We start from the raw sequence: 22,812 nt of genomic DNA, 5'->3' as shown, positions 1-22,812 counted from the left end.
TCGTGGATGAAACGGTGAGGCTCATGATTTCCCGCTACGTGTCCATTCTTCACTGACGTCAACCATAAACTCAAATACGAAACCAATTCTCCTCTCCCTCACCTCACTTTCTCTCTCTCTCTACTGTGAATTTTCTCTTGCATTGCATCTACCAATAACTTTGTTTCAAAATTCTCGTCGTTTTCTGGGGATAATTTTTGTTGCAAGAAAAGCATAAAAGAAGCCAGTAATAATTGAACACGTTAATCAATTTTTTACATACCATGGTTTTAATTGTATGGCATGCCTGAGCTATCAAGCTTACGAGCAGTGGTATTTTTGGACTAAATATGTTTGAATAAAAAAAATTAAACATTTTTAAAAGTTAATTTATTTAAAAAAATTTATTCAATTAAAAATAATTTAATTAATTCCATTATTTTCTCCGTATTATAATTTTATCTGTAACATTTTAATACTTTTTTATTATTTTTTAATAATTTTTTACTTAAAAATTAAAAGTTATAAAAAAAAACTACAATATGAAGAAAATAATAAAACGAATTAAATCCTTTTCTATTTTGAACTAAAAAAAATTAAATAAATAATTTTTTTAAAGTATTTAACTATTTTTTGTCTAAACATATTTTGTCCAATAACATTAATTGTAAGCTTAATATCAGAGAAGGCAAATTTTTGTTTTAGTTATTATATTTTGATTGTATTTTATTTTTTATTTTTTATGTTTTATATATAAAATTACAATTTTATTCTTTCATAGTTATTTTTAAAATTCTAGCTCCATGCCTTCTTAATATGTTCATCGAGAAATGGCTTGTTTTTTTTTTTTTTTTGAGTAGAAAAAAGGATGAAACTTTCATAAAATCGGTACCAGCAGTACCAAAAAAAGTACACAAGGAGGAGAGACAAAAGAGAAAGAAGAAACAGTAAAACAAAGCCAAAAACCAACCACGTCGAGAAATGGCGCTTGTTATCGCCATACAATTTTTGTACATACAGCCTTGTGTTCACGTTAATAGAGATTAGATACAGTGTATGGGAGAGTCGGATCAAGATAATGGAGGAACTGAGGCGAAGAAAAAAATATAATTTTTACGATAAATATACTTATTAAATTTTTATTATTTGCATGTCCCAATTGAGTATATTATGGTGTATGGGAGAGAACACGCTAGTTAACAATTTTTCATACTTAAAATTTTAGACAGAACGAGTAAGTCAGTTGACTTAGCAGATGATTGAAGATCAACACACTAATCATGAGCTGACTTATAGTGTTCTTGTCCTAAAAGTGTTAAAAACAGTTTCAAAGTGATCCTACTGACAGCTGAGTAACTTATCAGTTGGACAAACAATTTATTGTTGATGAATAATTAAGTTGTTTTGATCAACTATGTTAGAAAATCCTTATGAAAATATTAATAAGTACATGCATATTAGTCAGGTTAATTTGAGTATGAGAGTATGATGTAGAGTAAGAGTGCTAAATGAATGACAGTTAATGCAACAGTTAAGGTACTGAAAAGTAAAGTATACAAATGATTTAATGTAGCTCATAGTAAACTGCTCCTACGTCCACAACCTTGATTGAGCAAGATAATCCAATTAACCTTAGGATTATTTGTTTTATGGTTGCAAGACAATCGATTAGTCAGGTAACCTTAGGTTGATCTACGTACGATTCCAATGAGACCATGTCCTTAAATCTACCTTGTGCTTTCAGACGATAAGCACTTCGTCGCATACTTGTGTTTTACCTTCTAACACTAAACTTATCTGCTTGCTGTAGGGAATGTGTTTGGAAAATATTTCCAACTATGTTGAGCAAACTATTACAATAAGAATAGTACAAAAAGATAAATTTGCTTGGATGACTAGGCCTGAGTTTATAAGAAATATTTGCATAATCACTAAGAAAATGTAAATGAGATTTCTAAGAAGAGATTTTTGATGACTTCAGAGATCTTCTAAGCTTTGTAAATTTCGTTCTTCAAAACTTATGCTGAGAGAGTGTTCTTGAGCTTGAGAGCTTTAAATACTTGTAGGTTTTGATAGCACATAGTTTCGATATCGATTGTGTTTGAACCCACAAGATATATATAGGAGGGCATAAAGAAAGAGTCGTTGGATAGCTCGTTCAAAAAATCCTTCTTTCTTTCACCGTTGAAAATCTTCGTGTTGACAGTTGGTGGGATGCCACATCAGTTCTACAACATTGTACACAATCTTCGAACCTTCAGATTGTCCGAGGATCTGGTGTCAGACTTGTGCGGTTCAATAGAAACTTTTAGCAGCTTCACGTCTAGGTACTTTGAGTCGACTTTATCAGTTGTCTTGTATTCAATTGATTGACTTCAGCGCTAAACTTTACACTAGTTTCAGCTAGGGATGGCAATCGGGTACGGCGGGTACGGATAGTGACTATCCATACCCATACCCACGAACTAAATGGATAGTGGTTGCTACCCACGAAACTATCCATGGATATCAAATGGTATCCAAACCTGCTACCCGCGGATACTCGCTACCCGTCGGGTATCCGCGAAACCCGCTATCCGACGGATATCCGTCACCCACTATTCGACGGATACCTGCTATCCGCCGGATACCCACTATCCGCTGGATACCCACGAAATAGAATTTAAATATAAATTTACAACAAATTTAATAGAAAAAAAAAATCAACACAAATAGCATAGTTCAAATCCACAAAGAACAATGTTTAAATTCAAATTCACAAAGAACAATGTTTAAATTCATCAACTAAAATATAAAATCCAACAAAGAACAATGTCTATAATTGCTCGACAGTAGAAATAGAACCCTCTTCATTAAACTCTTCTTCTTCATCTTCAAGACAAGTCCAAAAGCTTCCATTTTTTCCTTGACCTATGAAATAAGCAATTATTTACATTAGATATATGAAATAAAAGATTAATTATAATTATAAATTTACATACCTTCAAGTTGATTTCGTAGCCAATTTTGAGTACACATTAATGCTTCTAATAGCTTTGGTTTGAGACGACTGCGGTGCTCAATATTAGACTTTGGGCCTTATTGTTTGGGCCTATTTTAAAATATAAAATACTAGCCCATAATCTCAAAATATGTATTTAAAGCCCATATTTTATAGAATTTTTTGTGGATATTTGACGGGTAATTGGCGGGTATTTTTCGCGGGTAAACGGGTTTCGCGGGTATGGATAGTAAGTATCCAAACCCATACCCACGAACTAAATGGATAGTGAATTGTACCCACGAAACTATCCGTGGATATCAAATGGTATCCAAACCCACCCTAATGGGTTCGGGTTTTCGCGGATATCCACTACCCGCGGGTAGATTGCCATCCCTAGTTTCAGCTAAGTGTGTATTCTTCAGTTGGGTTGATCATCAACATATTTTCTTCTTGCCTGTAAATTAGAATCTCAACTTTCTAATAGATAAGCTGAAACTAATTAATTACAACGCTGCACTACGCCAAAAATGCGCATACATAATGGATTTTATCCGTTATCTATGGGGATAATCTTGCATTAAGTATAGTGGTGTTATGTATGCGGCGCGCATAGATAACGGATATTTATCCGTTATCTATACTATTATACATAACGGTCATCGATAAATAAATAACGCCTAAAAATCCGTTATCTATAGGCCTTTTACATAACCTTTCGGACCGTTATGAAAGTTTATATTTCTCCGTTATCTATATTGGTATACATAACGGTAGTTTTGAAATAAATAACATTGGAATTTCCGTTATGTTAAGGATTATACATAACGTCTCCGACCGTTACGAAAGTTTAAATTTAACCGTTATGTATATATATATACATAACGGTTTTTAATATATAAGTAACGTGGATAATCCGTTATCTATAATTGTTATAGATAACGTTTCCGACCGTCATGAAAGTCTGATATTCGCCGTTATGTATGCAAATATGCGTAACGGTATTTTGAAATTAATAATGTTTTTTAAGCGTTATGTATGCGTGTTATACATAACGCTTTCGTCCGTAATTAAAATTTCTATTTATCCGTTATCTATTTATTTATACATAATGGTTATTTTTCATATATATCACACTTTTATGTGTGATCTTTGAATATTACAATAACGTCAAATTGTTGTTTAGATTACTCTTTTTTACGTTATGTTTGCTTTTATACATAACGGTTGTAACCGTTATGTATATTTTTTTTATTTTCATTATGTATGCTACAGATAGCTTTTTATTAAAATTCTAATACAATAAAATAATAAAAACCATCCATTAATCATGTCATATACCATTCGAAATTTTCATACAATCACCATCCAAAATAGAGTTAACAAAAAGACATGTTCTATCAATCGTGCGTGCAAACAAAGTCTACAAAATGATGCTACTAGCTTGATAGATAGCCATCTCGATTGAAATAACCTTTCTCCTGTCACGTCTCTATTTCACTTCATGTAAAGCATCTGTAGGATAATACAACAGTTAACAGTACTTGTCAGAAACAAGAAACACGAGTTTGCGACCACATCAAAAAGTGACGAATGATAAAGCATTCATTAACTTGAAAGCTAAACCAAGCGAAGACCATTCAATCTCCCAAAACCAAAAAAGTAAGGAGGCATTCCAACTCCCCCGAGCCCAATACATCATAAACATTTCCCTCAAAAAATTGACATAACACTCAGAATAATTAAACTTTAAACATACCTATCCATCCAATGCATGCTTTATCACACATGTTGCCCATTCTTCACGGACCTCGTTGAGTTGATTTTGAGAATAAGTAGTAACTCCTTTAAACTACGAATAAAAACAAGATCACCAATATATTTTATTAATAACTACTAATATATGTTTAGACAATATTCAAGTATATATATTTAATACCAGTGATGACAAGTGAAAAGTAGAGGCTGCTGCATTTTGAAACCCTTCGATAATATCTCTCATAAACCTCATCACAAAATAACCACATTGCTTGTCATTAGGTTGTGTAGGACCCTATAATTATTACAGAAATAAAATGGTTAGGCTGCATTTTACCAACTATCCAACAAAAACATGAAAGAATTTATATAACGTTAACATTAACATCAAATAAACTGCCCAAAACTGTCAGTAAATTAAGCATACATACCTTTATAACTTCCCAAGTTGCTTTTTTCATTTTCTTTCCCTTTTTTGCAGTGACCATACTTATCGCACTTGAAAGGAAATTTATATAAAGTTAACATTAACATCAAATAAAATGAAAGAGATGATTAATTAGTTGTATAATTCAAAACTTACGTGTCGACAACAGACTTCCATATGATGTCCTTATTACGATGACTTTTAGGATCCATTAGAAAAGCTTGTCCTTTTTCAACTTGAATGATTGTAAGAATCCAATGCCCACTATTTGATATGCATGTCAGATTGTTAGGCCAAAAACATACGGGATACTAACTATTTTATATACTTGTTCACTCACCCCACGTTGCAAGGCACAAATACGAGTACATCTGATGCAGCAACCTCAAGTAATCTCTCTGACAATGCGCGTGTTCTATCATCTTGCGGCACGCTATGTTCAACGACAAATGGATTTACAAATACAAACTTGGAAGCTGCACTATTTCCCCTCATGCTGTTATACAGGTGCCTGCCAATAAAAATGTAGTAATTATATTAACGTGTCATTCATAAATAAACACATAGAATTGACGAGGTCTTACCAAATATATGCCACAATGCAATTTCCTGCTATTGGTTGCATGTTACAAAATGGAACTAAGTCAAAGTTCTTAAGAATGTTAAGTTTCGAATCATCCCCAAAAAGTTCGGCATCTAATGTAACACGCAGCGCATCATCCTTGTAAGCTTTCTCAAACAAACAGTACAATGCCATCTGACTCAACCTAGAACACCTCTAGTTTAACTTGCAATAGAACAAGGACATCCTAGTGATGGTAAGTTGACCCAATGTCATCTCTCAAGGAAGATCTTTAAGGGCTTTTAATTATGTCACAACGAAAATAGTAAAGGTTGGATTATTAAACTAAAACATGGAAAGTAAATTAACGTGAATTAAACTTAACTAGGCGAAAAGAAATTATTAACTAACGCTTGTAAATTAAACTTAACTAAAAACTTAATCTTAAAATTATCTAGGCGTGAAACTATTAAACCCTAAGCAAGAATTAAATGAACTTAAAGTAAAGGAATTAACTAGGCAAATTGAATTTAAATAACTTTAATTAAAATCTTCTAATCTAATCTAACTAGGCAGAAACTAAATTGCATAATTTAAAGAAAGCATCATAAAATCGCATAAGTAAATTCGCAGAATTTAAAGAAAGCATAAGTAAAAGCAAATAAATAAACTTGATTAAAGAAATACCGTAAATCGTCTCGAGAAGTAATCTGTCACGTAATTACAACTCTAAACGGGAACTACTTTAAAACATGAATTTAAAGAACTATAAACTAAACTAACTAAGAACAGAAATCGAAACTAGAACTATGAAAGCAATAAACCTAAGCTTTAGCTAACTTGGCGGAACTAAAGATTAGGGCAAGGATTTTATATGATAATGAAAAGTATGGCCCTATTTATAGACTTCGAATCCCTATGGATCACCATGGAAGTTGCCATGCAAAGCCGGACTCTAAAAGGAATAGAATCGTGCAAAGGAAGGTAAGTCCAGCTGTGACGCGCGCTCTAGAAGTAATCTCCACCCTAGCGGAAATCGCGGCTCTCGCCAGCGGAATGGCTTTCGCTCTGGCTCTCGCCAGCGGAATGTCTTCTGCTCTGGCTCTCGCCAGCGGAATGGCTTCCGCTCTGGCTCTTATTCCTTTGGCGTTTTCGATTCCTCTGGCGTTTTCGATTCCTCTGGCACTTATGATTCCAGCAGCGAAGTGATTTCTCTGGCGCTTCGATTCCTCTGGCGCTTCGATTCCTCTGGCCTGGAGATTGACTTCGCTGGCCTGGGTTGGTTCCGCTGCTCTGGCTCTGGGGCATTTCTCTGGTGACTGATTCCTCTGGCAATTGGTTTCTCTGCTTTGGCAAGTTGATTTCTCTGGCGAGTGCATCTGCTTTGCAGCGCGGGGAAGTGCAGCGCGGAGAAGTGCAGCGCTGGCGGCATATTGAGAATTGCAGAGCTAAAAACAAGACATGCACACCAAGCATCATAGTATCCGCAAAGAAATCGAAACTTAGGAAAAACTAAAAACAAACAACGAAAAACAAGAAAAGAACAAGAAAAACAAAACAAGAAAAACATAAACTAACCAACGGTGGGTTGCCTCCCACCAAGCGCTAGAGTTAAAGTCTCCAGCCCGACTTTGCTAGTGTTATCCGAAATCAGTCTCAAGCTTGAACCACTCCATTATTTGGACCATTTCATCTTCATCAGCCACAACGTCTACCGATCCTAAAGATAAAATTGATGGAGTCATGCTCGTCCCTTTTAGACATGTGGAGTTCACCTCTTTTGCATCATAGATAAATCCCTGTGTAAAATTATTGGAAAAGAACTTGTCAGAGGCAATGATATAATAGAATTGAACAACCTTAGAAATAGAGGGTGTAGAGATTTTGTTTTGCTTGGCATCGCTTAGTGTCTTGGCAAAGGCTAATTCAGGCTCTTCCAATACCTCGGTGGAATCCTCCTCCAAATTTGCCACACATTCTAACTCTATCACATCCTCATCCAACAAATCAATTAGTTCATCGCCATCCGACAAAAACATAGGAACCTCCTCTTTCTCCATCTCTCCTTCTATCTGCTGCACTGCCTTCTTTTCCTGGCAGGGCTGAGCTGGGCTCGTCAGAGCTGGACTGGTCAGAGCTGGATTGGTCAGAGCTGGGCTCGGCAGCACTGGAGTGGGCAGCGCTGGTCTGGGTAGAGCTGGACCTTGCAGGGCTGGAGTCTGCAGTGCTGGATTTTCTCCCTTGCACTGGCGTACCATTTCTCTCAACCAACTAACAACTTGAAAGACGCGAGTCTCAAAGCATTTTACTGTTGCGTCCACAAACTCAACATCCTGTTGTGCCGATTGAATGACTGACATGATCGCGTGTATGAAGGCTTGAATGGTGCTCTCAGGATCAGAATCACGCAAATGTATTTGGGAGTTATACCCAACCTTAAAAAGTTTGGGCAATTTCGCCAACGTTCGTACGACTTCATGGTATTGGATCTGCGTAACTCCATACTTGGGAATTGCGTCCTCCACAAGGGTCATGTACTCACAAATATCATAATAATCTGCCATAGAATTTCAATCTTAAGCTCGAAGCATGATGGCGGATGGGCTGGTTCTTTGTAGTGCTGGACTTGGAGCGCTGAATGCTTGTAGGGCTGGCAACGCTCTTCTTCTTCCTTGTCACCGGGCTGTTCTGTATACACAGCACTAACAAACGGATCAAACGCACCGGAGGGAGACAGTAACCAAAAACAAGAAAAAGAAAAATAAAGCAAGTAAAAACGGAAAGAAAAGTGACACAACTAAAAAGCCTAAAACCTTCCCCGGCAACGGCGCCAAAATTTGACTCAACCTAGAACACCTCTAGTTTGACTTGCAATAGAACAAGGACATCCTAGTGATGGTAAGCTGACCCAGTGTTATCTCTCAAGGAAAGTCTTAAAGGGCTTCTAATTGTATCGCAGGAAAAATAGTAAAGAAAGCAGTAAAAAGATTGATTATTAAACTAAAACTTAGAATTAAAAACTTAAGTAAAAATCAAACTTAAAATTAAACTAGGCGAATTGAACTATTAAACCCTAGGCAAGATTTTAAAAAACTTAAAATAAACCTACTTATGAAATTAAATACTTGTAAAAGTAAAGACTTCTAATCTAGGCGTGAAACTAAAGTGCATAATTTAAATTGCATAAAAAAGAAAGCATGAACATGAATGAAAAACATAAACATGATTAAACAAAATAAATTGAATTGAAATACTAAATACCGTAAATGTCTTGAACGTGTAATTGTGTCACTCAATCACAATCCAAGAATAAAAACTAAATAAAACTAAATTGAAACCTAACTAGAACAATGAAAACTCGAAACTATGAAAGCACTAAGAAAGCAAGTAAAATCCGAAGTTTTCGGCTGCCAAGGGAAGATCTCAAAGGCGTCCAAAAATTAGGGCAAGGGATTATATTTTACAATGAAAAGTATGGCCCTATTTATAGACTTCAAATCCCTATGGATCACCATGGAAGTTGCCATGCAAAGCCGGACTCTAAAAGGAATAGAATCGTGCAAAGGAAGGTAAGTCCAGCTGTGACGCGCGCTCTAGAAGTAATCTCCACCCTAGCGGAAATCGCGGCTCTCGCCAGCGGAATGGGTCGCCAGCGGAACGGCTTCCGCTCTGGCTCTCGCCAGCGGAATGGTTTCCGCTCTGGCTCTCGCCAGCGGAATGGCTTCCGCTTTGGCTCTTATTCCTCTGGCGTGTGATTTCAGCAGCGAAGTGATTCCTCTGGCGTTTTCGATTCCTCTGGCATTTTTGATTCCTCTGGCGCTTCGATTCCTCTGGCGCTTCGATTCCTCTGGCCTGGAGATTGACTTCGCTGCACTGGCTTTTGATTTCTCTGGCCTGGCATATGACTTCTCTGACTAGTGATTTCGCTGCTCTGGATTTCTCTCCTCTGCTCTGACTTTTGACTTCGCTGCTCTGGCTCTGGGGCATTTCTCTGGCTTCCCATTTCGCTGCTCTGGCATGCGGGGCTTCGCTTCTCTGACATGCCAGAGTATGCACAAAAATGTAATTCTTAGCCCAAACTCTCCAACATTTGCACTCTTCATCTCGAAATCCTAAATCTCCTGCAAAGCATAAAATACACCATAAAACGCACCAATTTCCAGAAGATTTAACTTAAAATATGCACATGCAAACCCCTAAAATTAGAACAATTAAGCATAAATCACCATCAATGTGAAGGAATGAGGACAAGCTGACAATCAAATCTTGATTTCCCAAAGATGTCTTTTTTGCACTTCTTTTCTTTTCCTGTGTCTAAATAGTTAATGTTAGAGTAAAGATAGAACAATTCCCTAAAAAACGTACAAGAAAACATAAAATTCACTAAAAGTACCTCATTAGATCTTGCAACAACCAAATCACAAGGCCAAGCCACATGGCTTCCTACTACATCGCGTACTGTCTCCATATCATCTGCAACTGGAAATGGTAGTCGTGCATTGGGATCAACTGCTTCATCAATCGAAACACGAAAGCAATCTGCAGGCATTGGCGAGCCATGTAGGACAGCACCAGCAACAAATACCGTTCCATAAGCTACATGCTTTTTGGAGGCTTGTTGAAGTAACTTCACCTCCTTCCCCTATCATATTAAATAAAGTTTCATTAAAATATAATTGCGTGCAGGCACTATTTAAACAAAATCACTACACATACCTGCAAGAATTCTGATTTTCCAATACATACGGTATCAGGAGACTCCACATATTTCTCATGAGGTGCAATCTTCATCACCGTACAACTACCAAATCCTTCAGACTCTTTGTCATTGTCACCCATTGTACTTTCAAATTTTGCCATTTTACTCTTTAACTCATGAACTTCTTTATCCAAAAATTGAATCTGGCTAGCTTGTTCACTTATCTTTTTCTTTGCTTCTTCCATTTCAGCACATGGAGCTTGAACAGTTGTTCGTGGTGTTCCTTTAGCAGTATGGAAGTAGGTTTTGGGCTTTACCCCTTCCCCTTTTCCTCGTACACGACCAGCATGTTCTGGTTTATCGAGGGCAAGTGAAAGCAAATCACTTGAACCTTCTTCTGATTCAAGTGTCCCTTGCTCCTTTTCGCTTATGTATTCATCCTATTAAGTGCAAAGAAAATGTCGATTAAAACCACTACTAAATTGACAACTGTAATTAAATTCCATAAATGAATAAAGTAATACTATTTTCTGCATGGCAATCTTCAAATTCTCATTGTCAATGGTTCCATCATTCTTCAATCTTGCTTTCTTCCACAGCAGGCATCTAGCAAGCTCTTCATCACCGTGCAATTCATTTGTGCTCCCCTATAAAATAAACAATCTAGATGAAACACAATACATGATATACCATAAGAAATTAGAGAAACGTTCAGCTGATACATCGTCAGGGGTATTGGTATAAGCTTGGTATATCATCAAAACATAGAAACTTTTCACTAATTTTTTCATTTTTCATGATGCCAAAACCTAACACAAGTGAAATCTAAATCTAAAACTAAAAGCCTAAGTTAATTAGAAACCATGAAAAGTGGTGAAAGCATAAATTGATATTCCTGAGAAACCAACGAACACGTCTGTTTAGGTCTAGATCTACAAATAGTGATGCCCAACCAGTCTAATAGAAATGCATGCATAATATATGAATGCATATCTAAAAGATTAGAGAATAAAGTAGTACTCAGATGTCTAGCAGAATAAGAAATGTAATTATCCACAAACTTGCAAGTATAAATCATAATCAAATATATATTATATTAGATATTCATTTTCAACACTAATTCACATCAACTAGTTAAACATGCCTTGAACGTCAAAATATTCTAATCATAAGTTCATATACTATAAAAATATGATACTACTATTTAATTCTACGGAACAAGTATACAATATTTTTCAGCTATGTAAAAAAGCAAAGATGAGATATTTTAACCATGCAAAATAGTAAAGATGTGATAATTTCTTTAGAGCTGTCTTTAACATGTAACAAATATATATTTGAACAGACGCAACAAAACTAAGACAATTAAGCAAATACGTACAACAGCCTACGCTGAGTTATTATGAGACGCTCATTAATCATTTGATTCATTAAACCTAAAACCTATTCAGGGCTGTCTTTCACGTATATTGTATTGGAAATTTGATTTATTCATCAAATAAAGTCTTTCAGAGCTTTATGTTTTGTGCATTAAACTCACTCAGAGTTGTTTTTTCCTGCATTCGTTAGATATTTCACACTTAAATATTTGAATGTTAGGTAATAAAAATGTTATACCCTTACTTTGTATTGAGTAGTTTTTTCAGAGTTGATTTTCCTTAGATGTTGGAACATTGCCAGTGTTACATAATCTTAGGAGGACCCATCAAGACTTAGAAGGGCCATACAGGCATATGCAAGCTTGTAAAGGCGTAAACAGGCCTGTGAAGGAATGAACATGCTTGTAAATGTGTAAAGGCTCAGGACAGTCTGGTCAAGTGCCTAATTGAGCCTAAAAAGGCGTAAATTAGCTTTAAAAATGGTAAATGAGCCCGGACAGGCGTAATTGAGCCTAAAAAAGTGTAAATAAGCTTGGGCAAGCGTGTTTGAGCCTGGGCCAGCGTAATTGAGCCTAAAAAGGCATAAATGAGACTGGGCAAGCGTGTTTGAGCTTGGGTAGGCGTATTTGAGCCTGAGCAGGCGTGATAGAGCCTTATCAAGCGTACTCGAGCCTAAAAAGGCATAAATGAGTCTGGGCATGCGTGATTGAGCGTGAAATTGCGTAAATGAGCCTGGGCAGGCGTGATTCAGCTTTGTCAGACGTAAATGAGCCTAGTATTGCATAGGATTTTGGGTTGCCGTATTAATCTGAGTTGGTTTCTGCTTTTGGGATCATTTTTTAGCAGCGATGATCGATGAACATGTTTGTAAGCGTGTTTTTATTCATTCATTTCACCAGTCCTGATTTTCATCCATATCTTAGAGAAACTGTGTTAGCTCTGTAAAGTTTATACTTGGCACATCATTTTCATAAAATAGAGTATGAGGGTATATATACTCCTACATCTTCTAGTAATATATGAGGTATTTACAAGAACATATTACAGAGTTGAGAGGACAAATAAATGCATTACAACACTGAATGGTCATGCATGGCTGACATAATTTGAACATGAAACAAGAAGAGTTCAACTTCATTCATACATACATATGCAGAAGTTGTGTAACTTCACAATATAATACCATCATTTAAAAAATGAAGTCAAAGTTCGTAGAAATCATAATTCTGCTCACATAAGGAGATACAATATTTCTTTATCATCTTCACATGCATTAATAAATTTTAAATCTGCGAAGTACTTGAATCACTACAGCATTAGTGGGTTACCCTTGTCATATTCTTGATTTTCGCCATATTCGCTTGAACTCTTCACAGATCCGCATCTCACTGTATTTTGCTTTGTTCGTTCATATATTCTTGCAAAAATTCTCAAGCACATAAGTTAGTACTCCCTCCATTCCACCATAAGTGAGGCAGTTCTTTTGGGCACATGATTTAAGAAGTTATTGGTTAGTGTATTAAATGTATTTAATTGTATGTGTACCAATTTTTTTGAAGAAATAACAAGGAACTCTTAGGTGTCAACAGGTTCATTGCACTATCCTCATAACAGTAAATTATTTCACGTTCTTAAATTTAAGAAGTTTGTAGTGGGATCAAAACTTTAAATATACATCAAGACAATGGAAAAATAAAATCAACAAAGTCCATTTATTAAAGTAGCTAGATTTATAAAAAAAAAATTAACTTAGCAAGCATATATAATCATAATATTATTAACAAACGAGGAACAATATCTTCACATAATCAATGAGATGTGCATTAGTCGATCAATTAGAGATGAAGCAATGAATCAACTAGGAATTACACTTAGTTGGACTAATAATCAAAATTCCAACCATGTAAGCTTTCCATTTATCATTTTTTATTACCGAAGTTTTATAATATCAAGATAAATTAAGTTTTCTTTCAAACCAAAATTCATATGGTAAATACTTCTATAGTGCATTTATTACAATACCATAGATGAAATCTACACATAATGATCTTCGCAAATTGAATCAAAGCAATTTATTAATCCACAACTTGATCAAAACATAGCGTCATAGCATTTTTAATAATTCTTTATTTCTGCGCCAATGAAAGCTATCCATTTCATATAAACTGCATCAAGAAAATCTTCCCCAATCATCAAAACTTCAACTACGCAAGTCACCACATAGGTGTATAATGTATTTGTTAGTATTCAGTGTGTTGTTTATCAAATACTATCTCCATCCACGAAAGAACTTTTTGCTTTTCCATTTTGAGATGTCCACTAAAGAACTTCCTATCATTTTAAGATGTCCACTAAAGAACTTCCTATCTATTTTTGGATTGTACCCCACCACTTATAAATATCTCATTTACCTTTACTTTTCACCTTTCACCTTTCACCACTCCAATACTAATTAAAACGCCTTTTCACAATTTCGAATACACTCAACAACATTTTCTTCACTTTCAATACGTTCAACAACCTTTTTTCTTAAACTCGTGTCACTCCCTCCTAAGATGTTCTTTCATGGACGGTGGGAGTAGTGCAAAACACATTTAATTGAGATTATTGATTTCTTTAAATTGCTGAAGGCCTTAACATGGTGCTAAACATACAGAGAAAATTCAGCTATCTTCAGGGTAAGCCAAGTTACATGACACGGAGGCCAATCCATTCATAACTAACAATGTGAACAAAGCATTGTTAAATCATATATATATATACCGATAAGAGATTTACAAGATGAAGTTTCTGTTCATGAGGGGTTTCCAAAATTAAGTATATATAGAATATTTGCTTATGTATTAATAGATACTTGCGCACACATTTACATATGACATGAAAAATAGGAATAAAAAGATGTTTACATGTTAATAGTTAAGAACATCAACTATAAACTATGACACATATACCATGATATAATTTTTAAAAGAAGTCAAATAAAATTCACTTTCAATGTTATTCATATGAAATCGATGCAATTAATGCAATGTATTTTAAAACCTGCAGCAGATAACTTCAACAAGCTCTTAGATAGATCTAGGATCTAAAGACAATTAAGATTGAATTTAGTTTTGGTGGGAATTAAGTAGCCTTGCTTTGTGTTGGTAATTCCCTCTAAAATTTTTGAGTATCTTGAGAATCGTGCGCTGGGAAATTTAATTCAATAGTTCGGTGTTGTTATCCATAATTTAATTACTGTTTACTTATTTTATTAAAATTTCAGTATTTATTTCTCTATATTTTAGTGTACAATTGTGTATAAAAATAATTCAAATGATTAAATTTAAGAAGAAGAGAATTAAGGAAACAAACATCTAAAATTAACTAATATAACACTTTAGAAAATGGGATTCAGTTCACAATAATTTTCAACTAACAATTCTTAAAACTCGGCCACTCACTTTGCCGCATTTTTTAAGAGACAGAGGGAGTATTGAATATTGTTAGTTATTTATCTTACTAATCCCTTAGTCCTTGCGAAGATGATACATTTCTTTTGGGCACGAGATTTAAGGAGTTAGTGTTTAGTGTTTTAAATATGTTTCTAATTTTGTGGATTAATGATTATATGTATAATTAGAGCATTTCCCATGCGGGGTGCAAGCGCCAATTCGAGTTGATGCGCTAGAGTCGGCGCGGGGCTAGCGCACCCCTTCGGTTCGAAGCTAGGCCGAAGGTTGGAACCAAGTGCGAAGAAGGATATATGGGACGCGTGTTTACACGTGCCCATATTAAAAAAAAGAAAATCGACTGAAATCTCTCTCTTTTTTAGCATTTTTTTATTCAATTTCCCCCCCTCTATAAATACACCTATTTCATGCTCATTTTCTATATTGAACACTTTTTTCTTTTCTTATTTTTTTCATCTTCTTATCTCATTTCACTTCCCATCTTTCGAAAAAATGGATTGTGAATTCAACAAGTACATGAAAATTAAGCTCAAGGCTCGGGGATTCCTACTTCTTTCCTGATGGGGTTCGCACCTTTATCTCAAAGCTCGAATTTCTTTGCTCCGGGCCATACACCTATCAACTTCAACACAACACGTTTCATTCAAAATAACGATGTAGCAAAAATTTTATCACTTCCCAAAACGACGAGGTTACGAATCGGATACTCCGCCATGGAGACTGAGCTAGTGCGTATGATGTGAGTGGAGGCTACCCGCAACGCAATCAAGGGTACCGACCAAAAGGCTCTTCAATATTGAGGAGATATAACCCGAAGGTTCAACGACGCTCGACCTTCCGACACTTATTCTCGTGATAGCAAGCAGATCAGGTCTCACTTTCAATGCATCCAAAAGGACATCAAGCAGTGAGAGTTGATCTATGAAAAATGTAAAGCCAATTGGAGGAGTGGAATGGGTGATGATCAAATCACTGAACAAGCACAAGAGAGCTACAATGCCAACTATGGAGCTAGATTCAAATAGTTCAAATCTTGGCAGATTCTACGAGAATATCAGGGCTTCGCGTCCACTAGCGACGATGTGCACTCGTCGAAGAATTCCAAAGGGTTGGATAGGCAGTGTGCGACTACATCATCCGAACTAAGCATAACGATGAGGCCCCAACTCCAGAAAAAGGCCATGCGCGACAAAGGCAAGGGAAAGAAGGTGGAGTCCTCAACGGGCAGGGACAAGGCTCAATACTACGAGGCACTGGACCACGTCGCAAAAGGAATTGAGCTCTTCAACACCACTCATAAGGTAGCCATAGATTTTAAAAGGAAATCTCTCGATTTTAAAATTCTCAATGCGGACACTTCAAAGATGTCTGAAGGACAATTGACAGTGCACAAAAGTATGCTCGAATAAGTCGTGAAGCGTAGATGATTGATGTAATTTTTATTTTAATGATTGTAATTTTTATTCAATTATTGTATTTTATTTAAAATATTGTATTTTATTTTAATTAATGTAATGTTGAAATTAAATTTTAATGAAATGTTGGATTTAAAAATTGAAGAGTTAAAATGAAATAAAATTAAAATAAAAAAAATTATAGCCCATTTTAGAGCCTTTAGGCTGGAGAGTGGAGGCTCTAAGGTGGAACCGCCTCCTTAGAGCCCCTTTTAGAACTTTTGGGTTGGAGATGCTCTTAGTGATTTTGAATAGGGGTGATAAACAGGTCGGGTACAAGAGCAATTATGTTACTTATACCCGAACCCCAACGATAATCAGTTACCACTAATGGCACGTATTCCATTTTGGGGTGTCCCAAGTTAAATGGCCCATTTATATTTTTAGTAATAATTTTACACCACAAATCACATGACCTCACATACATTTACACACTTTTACACTACAAATCATATGAGCTCACATACATTTACACACTTTTACATTATAAATCACATGGGTCTACATACCTTTACACACTTTTACACTACAAATCACATGAGCCCACATACATTTATACACTTTTACACTACAATCTTACTTCCTTAATTTCCATGCGAAAATGTATGTGTCATAAATGATACTCCATCCGTTCCACTCTAATATGCTCACTTCTTTTGGGCACAGAAATTAAGAAAACTTACTTTTTAGTAGTAAAATGGTAGTAAAGTGGTGTGGTCCACACCAATTAAGTACAACTTTTTTTATCCAAAAAGGAAAATGAGCCTATTAGAGTGGGACAAAGGGAATATGACGGAGAGAGTATATAGTTATCTATATTCTTTTTGAGAAAATATAACTATCTATATTTATATAGCTAGTAAATAGACAAATCCTATTGATATAGATGTTTTTTTTTTTCAAAATAAATGAAAGGTCTCAAATTTACTCGGATTATTTTCTGGAGTTCAATACAGAATGTAATATTATGTTACATCAGAGGGCAACTATTTCTCTCTCAAACACACCATTTTGATAGCTTCAAAATCAAAATGGAGGAGTTTAAACTCATTTGTTAATCCTATCTTTGAACACGAACAATATATATGAAAAAAAATTAAAGGCAGCAATAATACAACTTAATTAAGCAACTATTGCAAGCCATGTGAAATCAAATATAGAGAATATTTAATCTGGTGGTTGATTATTTTATTACTATATTTGAGTAATTACAAGTTAATTTAATTATTAGTAATCTTTAAGTTAATAGATTCTTTTCACATAAAGTAAATACCAAATTCTTTATGTAGTTATATTATAGTTTTAGTTTTCATTTTTCAGATATGATGAGATTATTTCAAACCTTTAAATTATTAAATTACAAGTATACATTTATATTTATAAAATTATATTTTATAATTTTGAAACCAATTAAATCACGATAACCAAAAAATCTCATACTCGATAACCGCACCATTTAACCAAATATCGGATATCGATTACCTGATAACCAATACTCAATTCGAATAAAATTAATACCCCGTATCCAAATAAGGAGGCCTAATTGAATAAACTTTTAGGCCAATCCTTCTTTTAAATAATCTGAATTTTTAATTTTAGTTTAATAATTAAATTAATTAATTTTTCTTTTTATTTTTTTAGATTATAATGCTGCCTATCCTTTAAAATCGAAATTGAATTGAAATAAATAAATAATATGGATACTTAAAAAATAAACATCTAAAGACGGCAACAATATACAGGATTCACAGGAAAAAAGCTACAATCGCCGATCCTTCGCCATTAGCAAGCGTTTATCAATCAATTTCACGTTGAATTCGCCATCGCTAACCTTCAACATCTCCGGCAGTGACATTGCAATGTTGTGCTCCATGAATAGCTGATGCTGCGGTCTGATACTCTCCAAACTGAAGGAGAAATACTGCGGAAATCTCTTAAATCTCCTCCAAATCCCCATATTCCTACCTCAACATACTCGATCCCTAATCTGATTACAAACTCGATTTTCGGCATCAGCGTGCGCTCCACGCTCGAGACCAGGAGCAGTGTGGTCTGCGACGTCAATTTGTTCGGGCCAATGATACCTAATTCGGTTAGCAACTCAAATACTGGCTTCAATTGCCATTGAATAACGACGGCGCCGTTGCTGCGTTTCTTATTCGGACCCACAACACAAGTCCTAAAAACCCGTTAAAAGTAGATTCTCACAAGAGAGGAGCTCACCTCCATCCGCCACCAATGGACGGCGGCGCGCCTCAGCCACTCGAATACTCCGCCGCCTCAACCCTAATCCCCTTCCCCCGCCCGCTCCCTCTCTTGCGCGGACCAATCAAAGCCGGTCCACTAGACGATCCCTCCTCCGGTCCATACCTCCTCGCCTTCAAAAACCGCCGCGCCTGGGCCGCTGCCTACCGAAACTGCCGGGCTCAAATTATCGCGCAATGCGAATTGGGGGCGCGGGTCGGGTGCTCCATTTCCGCTTCTAGCAAATGCAAACCCCCTTGGTGGAAAGTAATTTTAGGAGTATATTCCAAACAGGATTTTAGGGAGAGGGAGAAGTGTGAGGAGATTGAGATGGAGGCCTGTTTCGCAGCTGCGAAGGAGAGATGCAGCGGCTTCGCCAAGCAGAGGTGTGAGCCGGCGTTTAGGAATGCGAGGATTGGGGCGAGTGGATTTGAGTCAAGCGTGGTGGATTGGAAGGATGTTTCTAGGTTGATTTCCACGGTTTGTTTTGCGAATGAAAAGAGTTACGGGGTTGGATTTTGGGGGGTGGATAAATCTTGGGGTGAATTTAGGCAAAAATATGAGGTTACTAGTCTTAGAGGGAAGGATTTATTGGGTTCCGATTATTTGGATATTGAGGAGTATTTGAGAAAGATTCTAGTGTGAGTTTTTGTGGCTCTTTTGCACGCTTTTCGGGTTTGGGAGGGGATGGAGACGAAGAAATGAATTGTTTATGAGAGTTGAGGTTTTCTGAAGCGTGAGGTTTGGTGCAACTCAAAATGTGAGCTTCATTCCTCCTTTTAAGTTTAAATATTTCTTAAAAACTTTGATTTTGTAGGTGAATAATTGATGCACTTCTGATGTGTATATTTGTTTGATGTTGTAGGAACTGTTATGACTTGTAGGTTTTGATTTGTTTATGTAGTTTGTTATTGGCAATTTGCGTCTGATATATTGCATTTACTACCATGCACTTATAGCGGTTAGTGCTTTAATTTCTGTGATTACTTTGGCATAACTTTGTGTGGCTTGGAATAAGGTGTCCTTGTAGGGAATGGACTTCTACTAATGTACTTCATGTACTGTTTTAGTGTCTTTGCCTTAGAGAAATAGCTAGACTCTGCACGTGTAAGAAATCAAAGATACGTTGCACTATATTTGACATTTTTTTCTTAATTGAGAATTGAATATTTGTAACCTCCCAACATTATAATTTGAAAAGTAGTTGATGAATAGAAACCAAGGACAAGTTTAATTTGTGTGTTGGATATCAAGTTGGACTAGAAAAGCCAAGTGTTCTAGAAAACATAGAAGTAAGAAACTCGTGAGTTTTGGAAACAGTTATTACATAGGAAACACAATTTAGTATATATTTCACTGTTCCATCTTGAAGCTACCTTTTTCTAGATCTCCTTCTTCTGGTCACATTGCGATGAATGACATAATGAACTCGTAATTTAACACAATAGAGAGTCAGAGACTCGATTCTGCTAAAGAGCAGAAGTCCAGGTAGCCTCTTGAGAATGGCATCCATATTTTAATGTACTAAAGAGCAGATGTCCAGGTAGTACTCTTGAGACTACCATTTGTTGTCATGTGGCGATATGTCAGAAACTTTCTACTCATCAAGAACTTGAATTACACATGATCCTCAAGAAGTGCCCCATGGTTAATTGAAGCGAGTTATCTTGTGATTCTTGTGAATAATGTGGAACTAACAATTCTCTAAGTTCATGGAAACCATTCAGTCGTAGTTGGACACACATAAAACTTCCAGATTAGGCTAAAAAATCATATTCTTCTACACTTTGAATGGTCGTTTATTGGCTAGTGCAATGTAAGGTGGTTATGTGGAAATATCAAAAACCCTGATTTTCACATGTGTTATGATTCAGAATAGTACCATGATTCACAAAAGGTCGTATGGACACTGACATAAATTCATACAACTTACCATGTATGCTGAGCTTAAAGGAATGCTTATTATGAGTTCACAGATTGTTACATGAACATGCATATGCATATGCATTCATATAAACTGCTGCCCATAACTGAGCTTAAAGGAACCTTTATTGTGGTTTGAACAATTTCACTTGCATCAATACATGCATTCATATAACTTGCCTCATCTTTACTATGCTCAAAGGAGAGGAGAATTCATTGCTAATTGATTTTTAAGATTATTAGTTGATGTCTTTAATACTCTACTGTACCATTCTACATTATGGGCTGACATCCACTATTACCTCTCTCTCTCTCTGGGAGAAGATACAGTTAGCTACCTGTCCTAGGTTACGGTCTTAACTATGTGGTAGTTGATAAGTTTGATGGTTCATGCAATTAAAAGTTTCTCCGCAAACAAACTTCAGTTTCTTTGGACAATTCTTCCTGATCTATAAAGATGTTTATCACTACTAAAAAGAGAACAGGAATCTCCTGTTATTTAGAGCTCTTATAGTGAAGGTGTATATATTATCTTCAAGATTCTTGCTTTTGATAGGAACTTGAAATTAGAATCTCTTAAGTTTCAGATAAAATATTACCGTAGTTTCCAGTAGTAAAGCTAATGTCATATAAATTCAGAGTAATGTAAATCTGTATTATAATTGGGCCCTTCATCCCCTTAAAAGGCCATTTAAGAGGATGGGGTAGTCCAACATTATATATTGGAGTCAGGATCTTTACCAAGTCGATGTGGGACAGAAAGGGTAGCTTCAACAATCTGAAATTGCAAAATAGTTTTTCGCCTATGTCTTTTTGCTCAAGTTACCTGTTACCGGTGCAATTTAGTTTTCCTTTCTTTTTTCTTTCCGAATGTCTTTATCTGTCATCTGATTTCTGAATTTTATGTCCGTATATTTCAAGTGTTAGTTTGTAATTGAGATTACACACTTGATTTTTTGCTTAATGCACTCACTAACTCACTTGATTTTGGCAATTTCATGTATAATGTTTGATAGATGGTCAATGATACTTTTCTAATCCTTATTGTGTCATGCTTGGTTTTTTATTGTTTAACTTTACTAGATAATACGGTTAATACCTAAAACTATCTCATAGTCCATAAGCATATTCTATGGAATAATTGTCATTTGCGTATGTTCTATGAATCTCGCATAACTTAGTGTTGTCTTCATTACTAACATAACTTAATTTTCCAATATTATCTCCTTATGCTATTGAGTAGCTTGCTTTTTTCCTTCTCCATCTAGCTGCTGATAATATTTTCTTTCTCCTTGTGGTGTAACTAGTTTCTCTTGTTTTTCACTAAGGTTGTGGATGCTGTGGTTGCACTATATCCAATTTTTTAGCTAATACCAGTTTCAAATTAGGCTTATCAATATGCATGGTCTTGTAATATGTTCCATATCTTGACTGGAGTGTCATTGTATGCTAGCAAATTGCAGGGCTTTAGAATGACATGTAAGGACAGTTTATTGATAGATACATGAGGTGGTCAGTATATAACCTTCTATAACACAACGTCTCATTTTGGCGAAACAATAACATTATTGGTGTAGCCGGGATTTCTGTTGATCCATTGTCATGCCGATCTCACATTTATCAAACACATCTGTTGGTGGATGACAAGTTTAATATTTTAAGTGGAGTTCAAGCCCTGCAGATCAGGTCATCTATAGGCTTGTGTTTAGGGGCACCTTAATTCATCTCCAGATAAGCCAAGATAAAATGCATTATAATTCATAGAAAACACATGTGGAGCCATCAGTATGTCAGCTTCAGTTTAACTTCCGGTTTCAAACAATAATTATCATTTTGACTTTTTTAGCTTGCATCAAAAACCTAATTATGCATTATTTATCATTTCTTCAACATGATGGATACTTTTTGTTTGAAATATTAGTCAATTATGTTGTTTTCTAATAGTTGCAACGTAT

At 35.6% G+C, this 22,812-nt stretch overlaps 1 protein-coding gene and 1 long non-coding RNA gene across 3 annotated transcripts in view; one reads left to right on the top strand and one right to left on the bottom strand.

Annotated features, from left to right (window-relative positions):
* Positions 1 to 4,309: 4,309 nt before the first annotated feature.
* Positions 4,310 to 5,425, bottom strand: LOC131016344 (uncharacterized). The gene is made up of 3 exons (XR_009098924.1): positions 4,899 to 5,425; positions 4,719 to 4,811; positions 4,310 to 4,474 (listed from the first exon to the last, which is right to left on the bottom strand). It is a non-coding gene; the product is annotated as an uncharacterized LOC131016344 (long non-coding RNA).
* A 12,990-nt stretch (positions 5,426 to 18,415) lies between these two features.
* LOC131016333 (uncharacterized) overlaps positions 18,416 to 22,812 on the top strand; it is a 609,307-nt gene continuing 604,910 nt past the window's right edge. For both annotated transcript variants that reach the window (XM_057945025.1, XM_057945023.1), the window contains exon 1: positions 18,416 to 19,694. In XM_057945025.1, coding sequence (XP_057801008.1) covers positions 18,929 to 19,579 — 651 coding nt within the window. In that variant the 5' untranslated portion in view covers positions 18,416 to 18,928 and the 3' untranslated portion in view covers positions 19,580 to 19,694. The remainder of the gene's footprint in view (positions 19,695 to 22,812) is intronic.

The sequence above is a fragment of the Salvia miltiorrhiza genome, chromosome 3 (assembly GCF_028751815.1).
Source record: "Salvia miltiorrhiza cultivar Shanhuang (shh) chromosome 3, IMPLAD_Smil_shh, whole genome shotgun sequence".
NCBI classification, from domain to species: Eukaryota; Viridiplantae; Streptophyta; class Magnoliopsida; order Lamiales; family Lamiaceae; genus Salvia; species Salvia miltiorrhiza.
The sequence above is the reverse complement of the archived record's forward strand: the minus strand, read 5'-3'. Positions and strand labels throughout refer to the sequence as shown.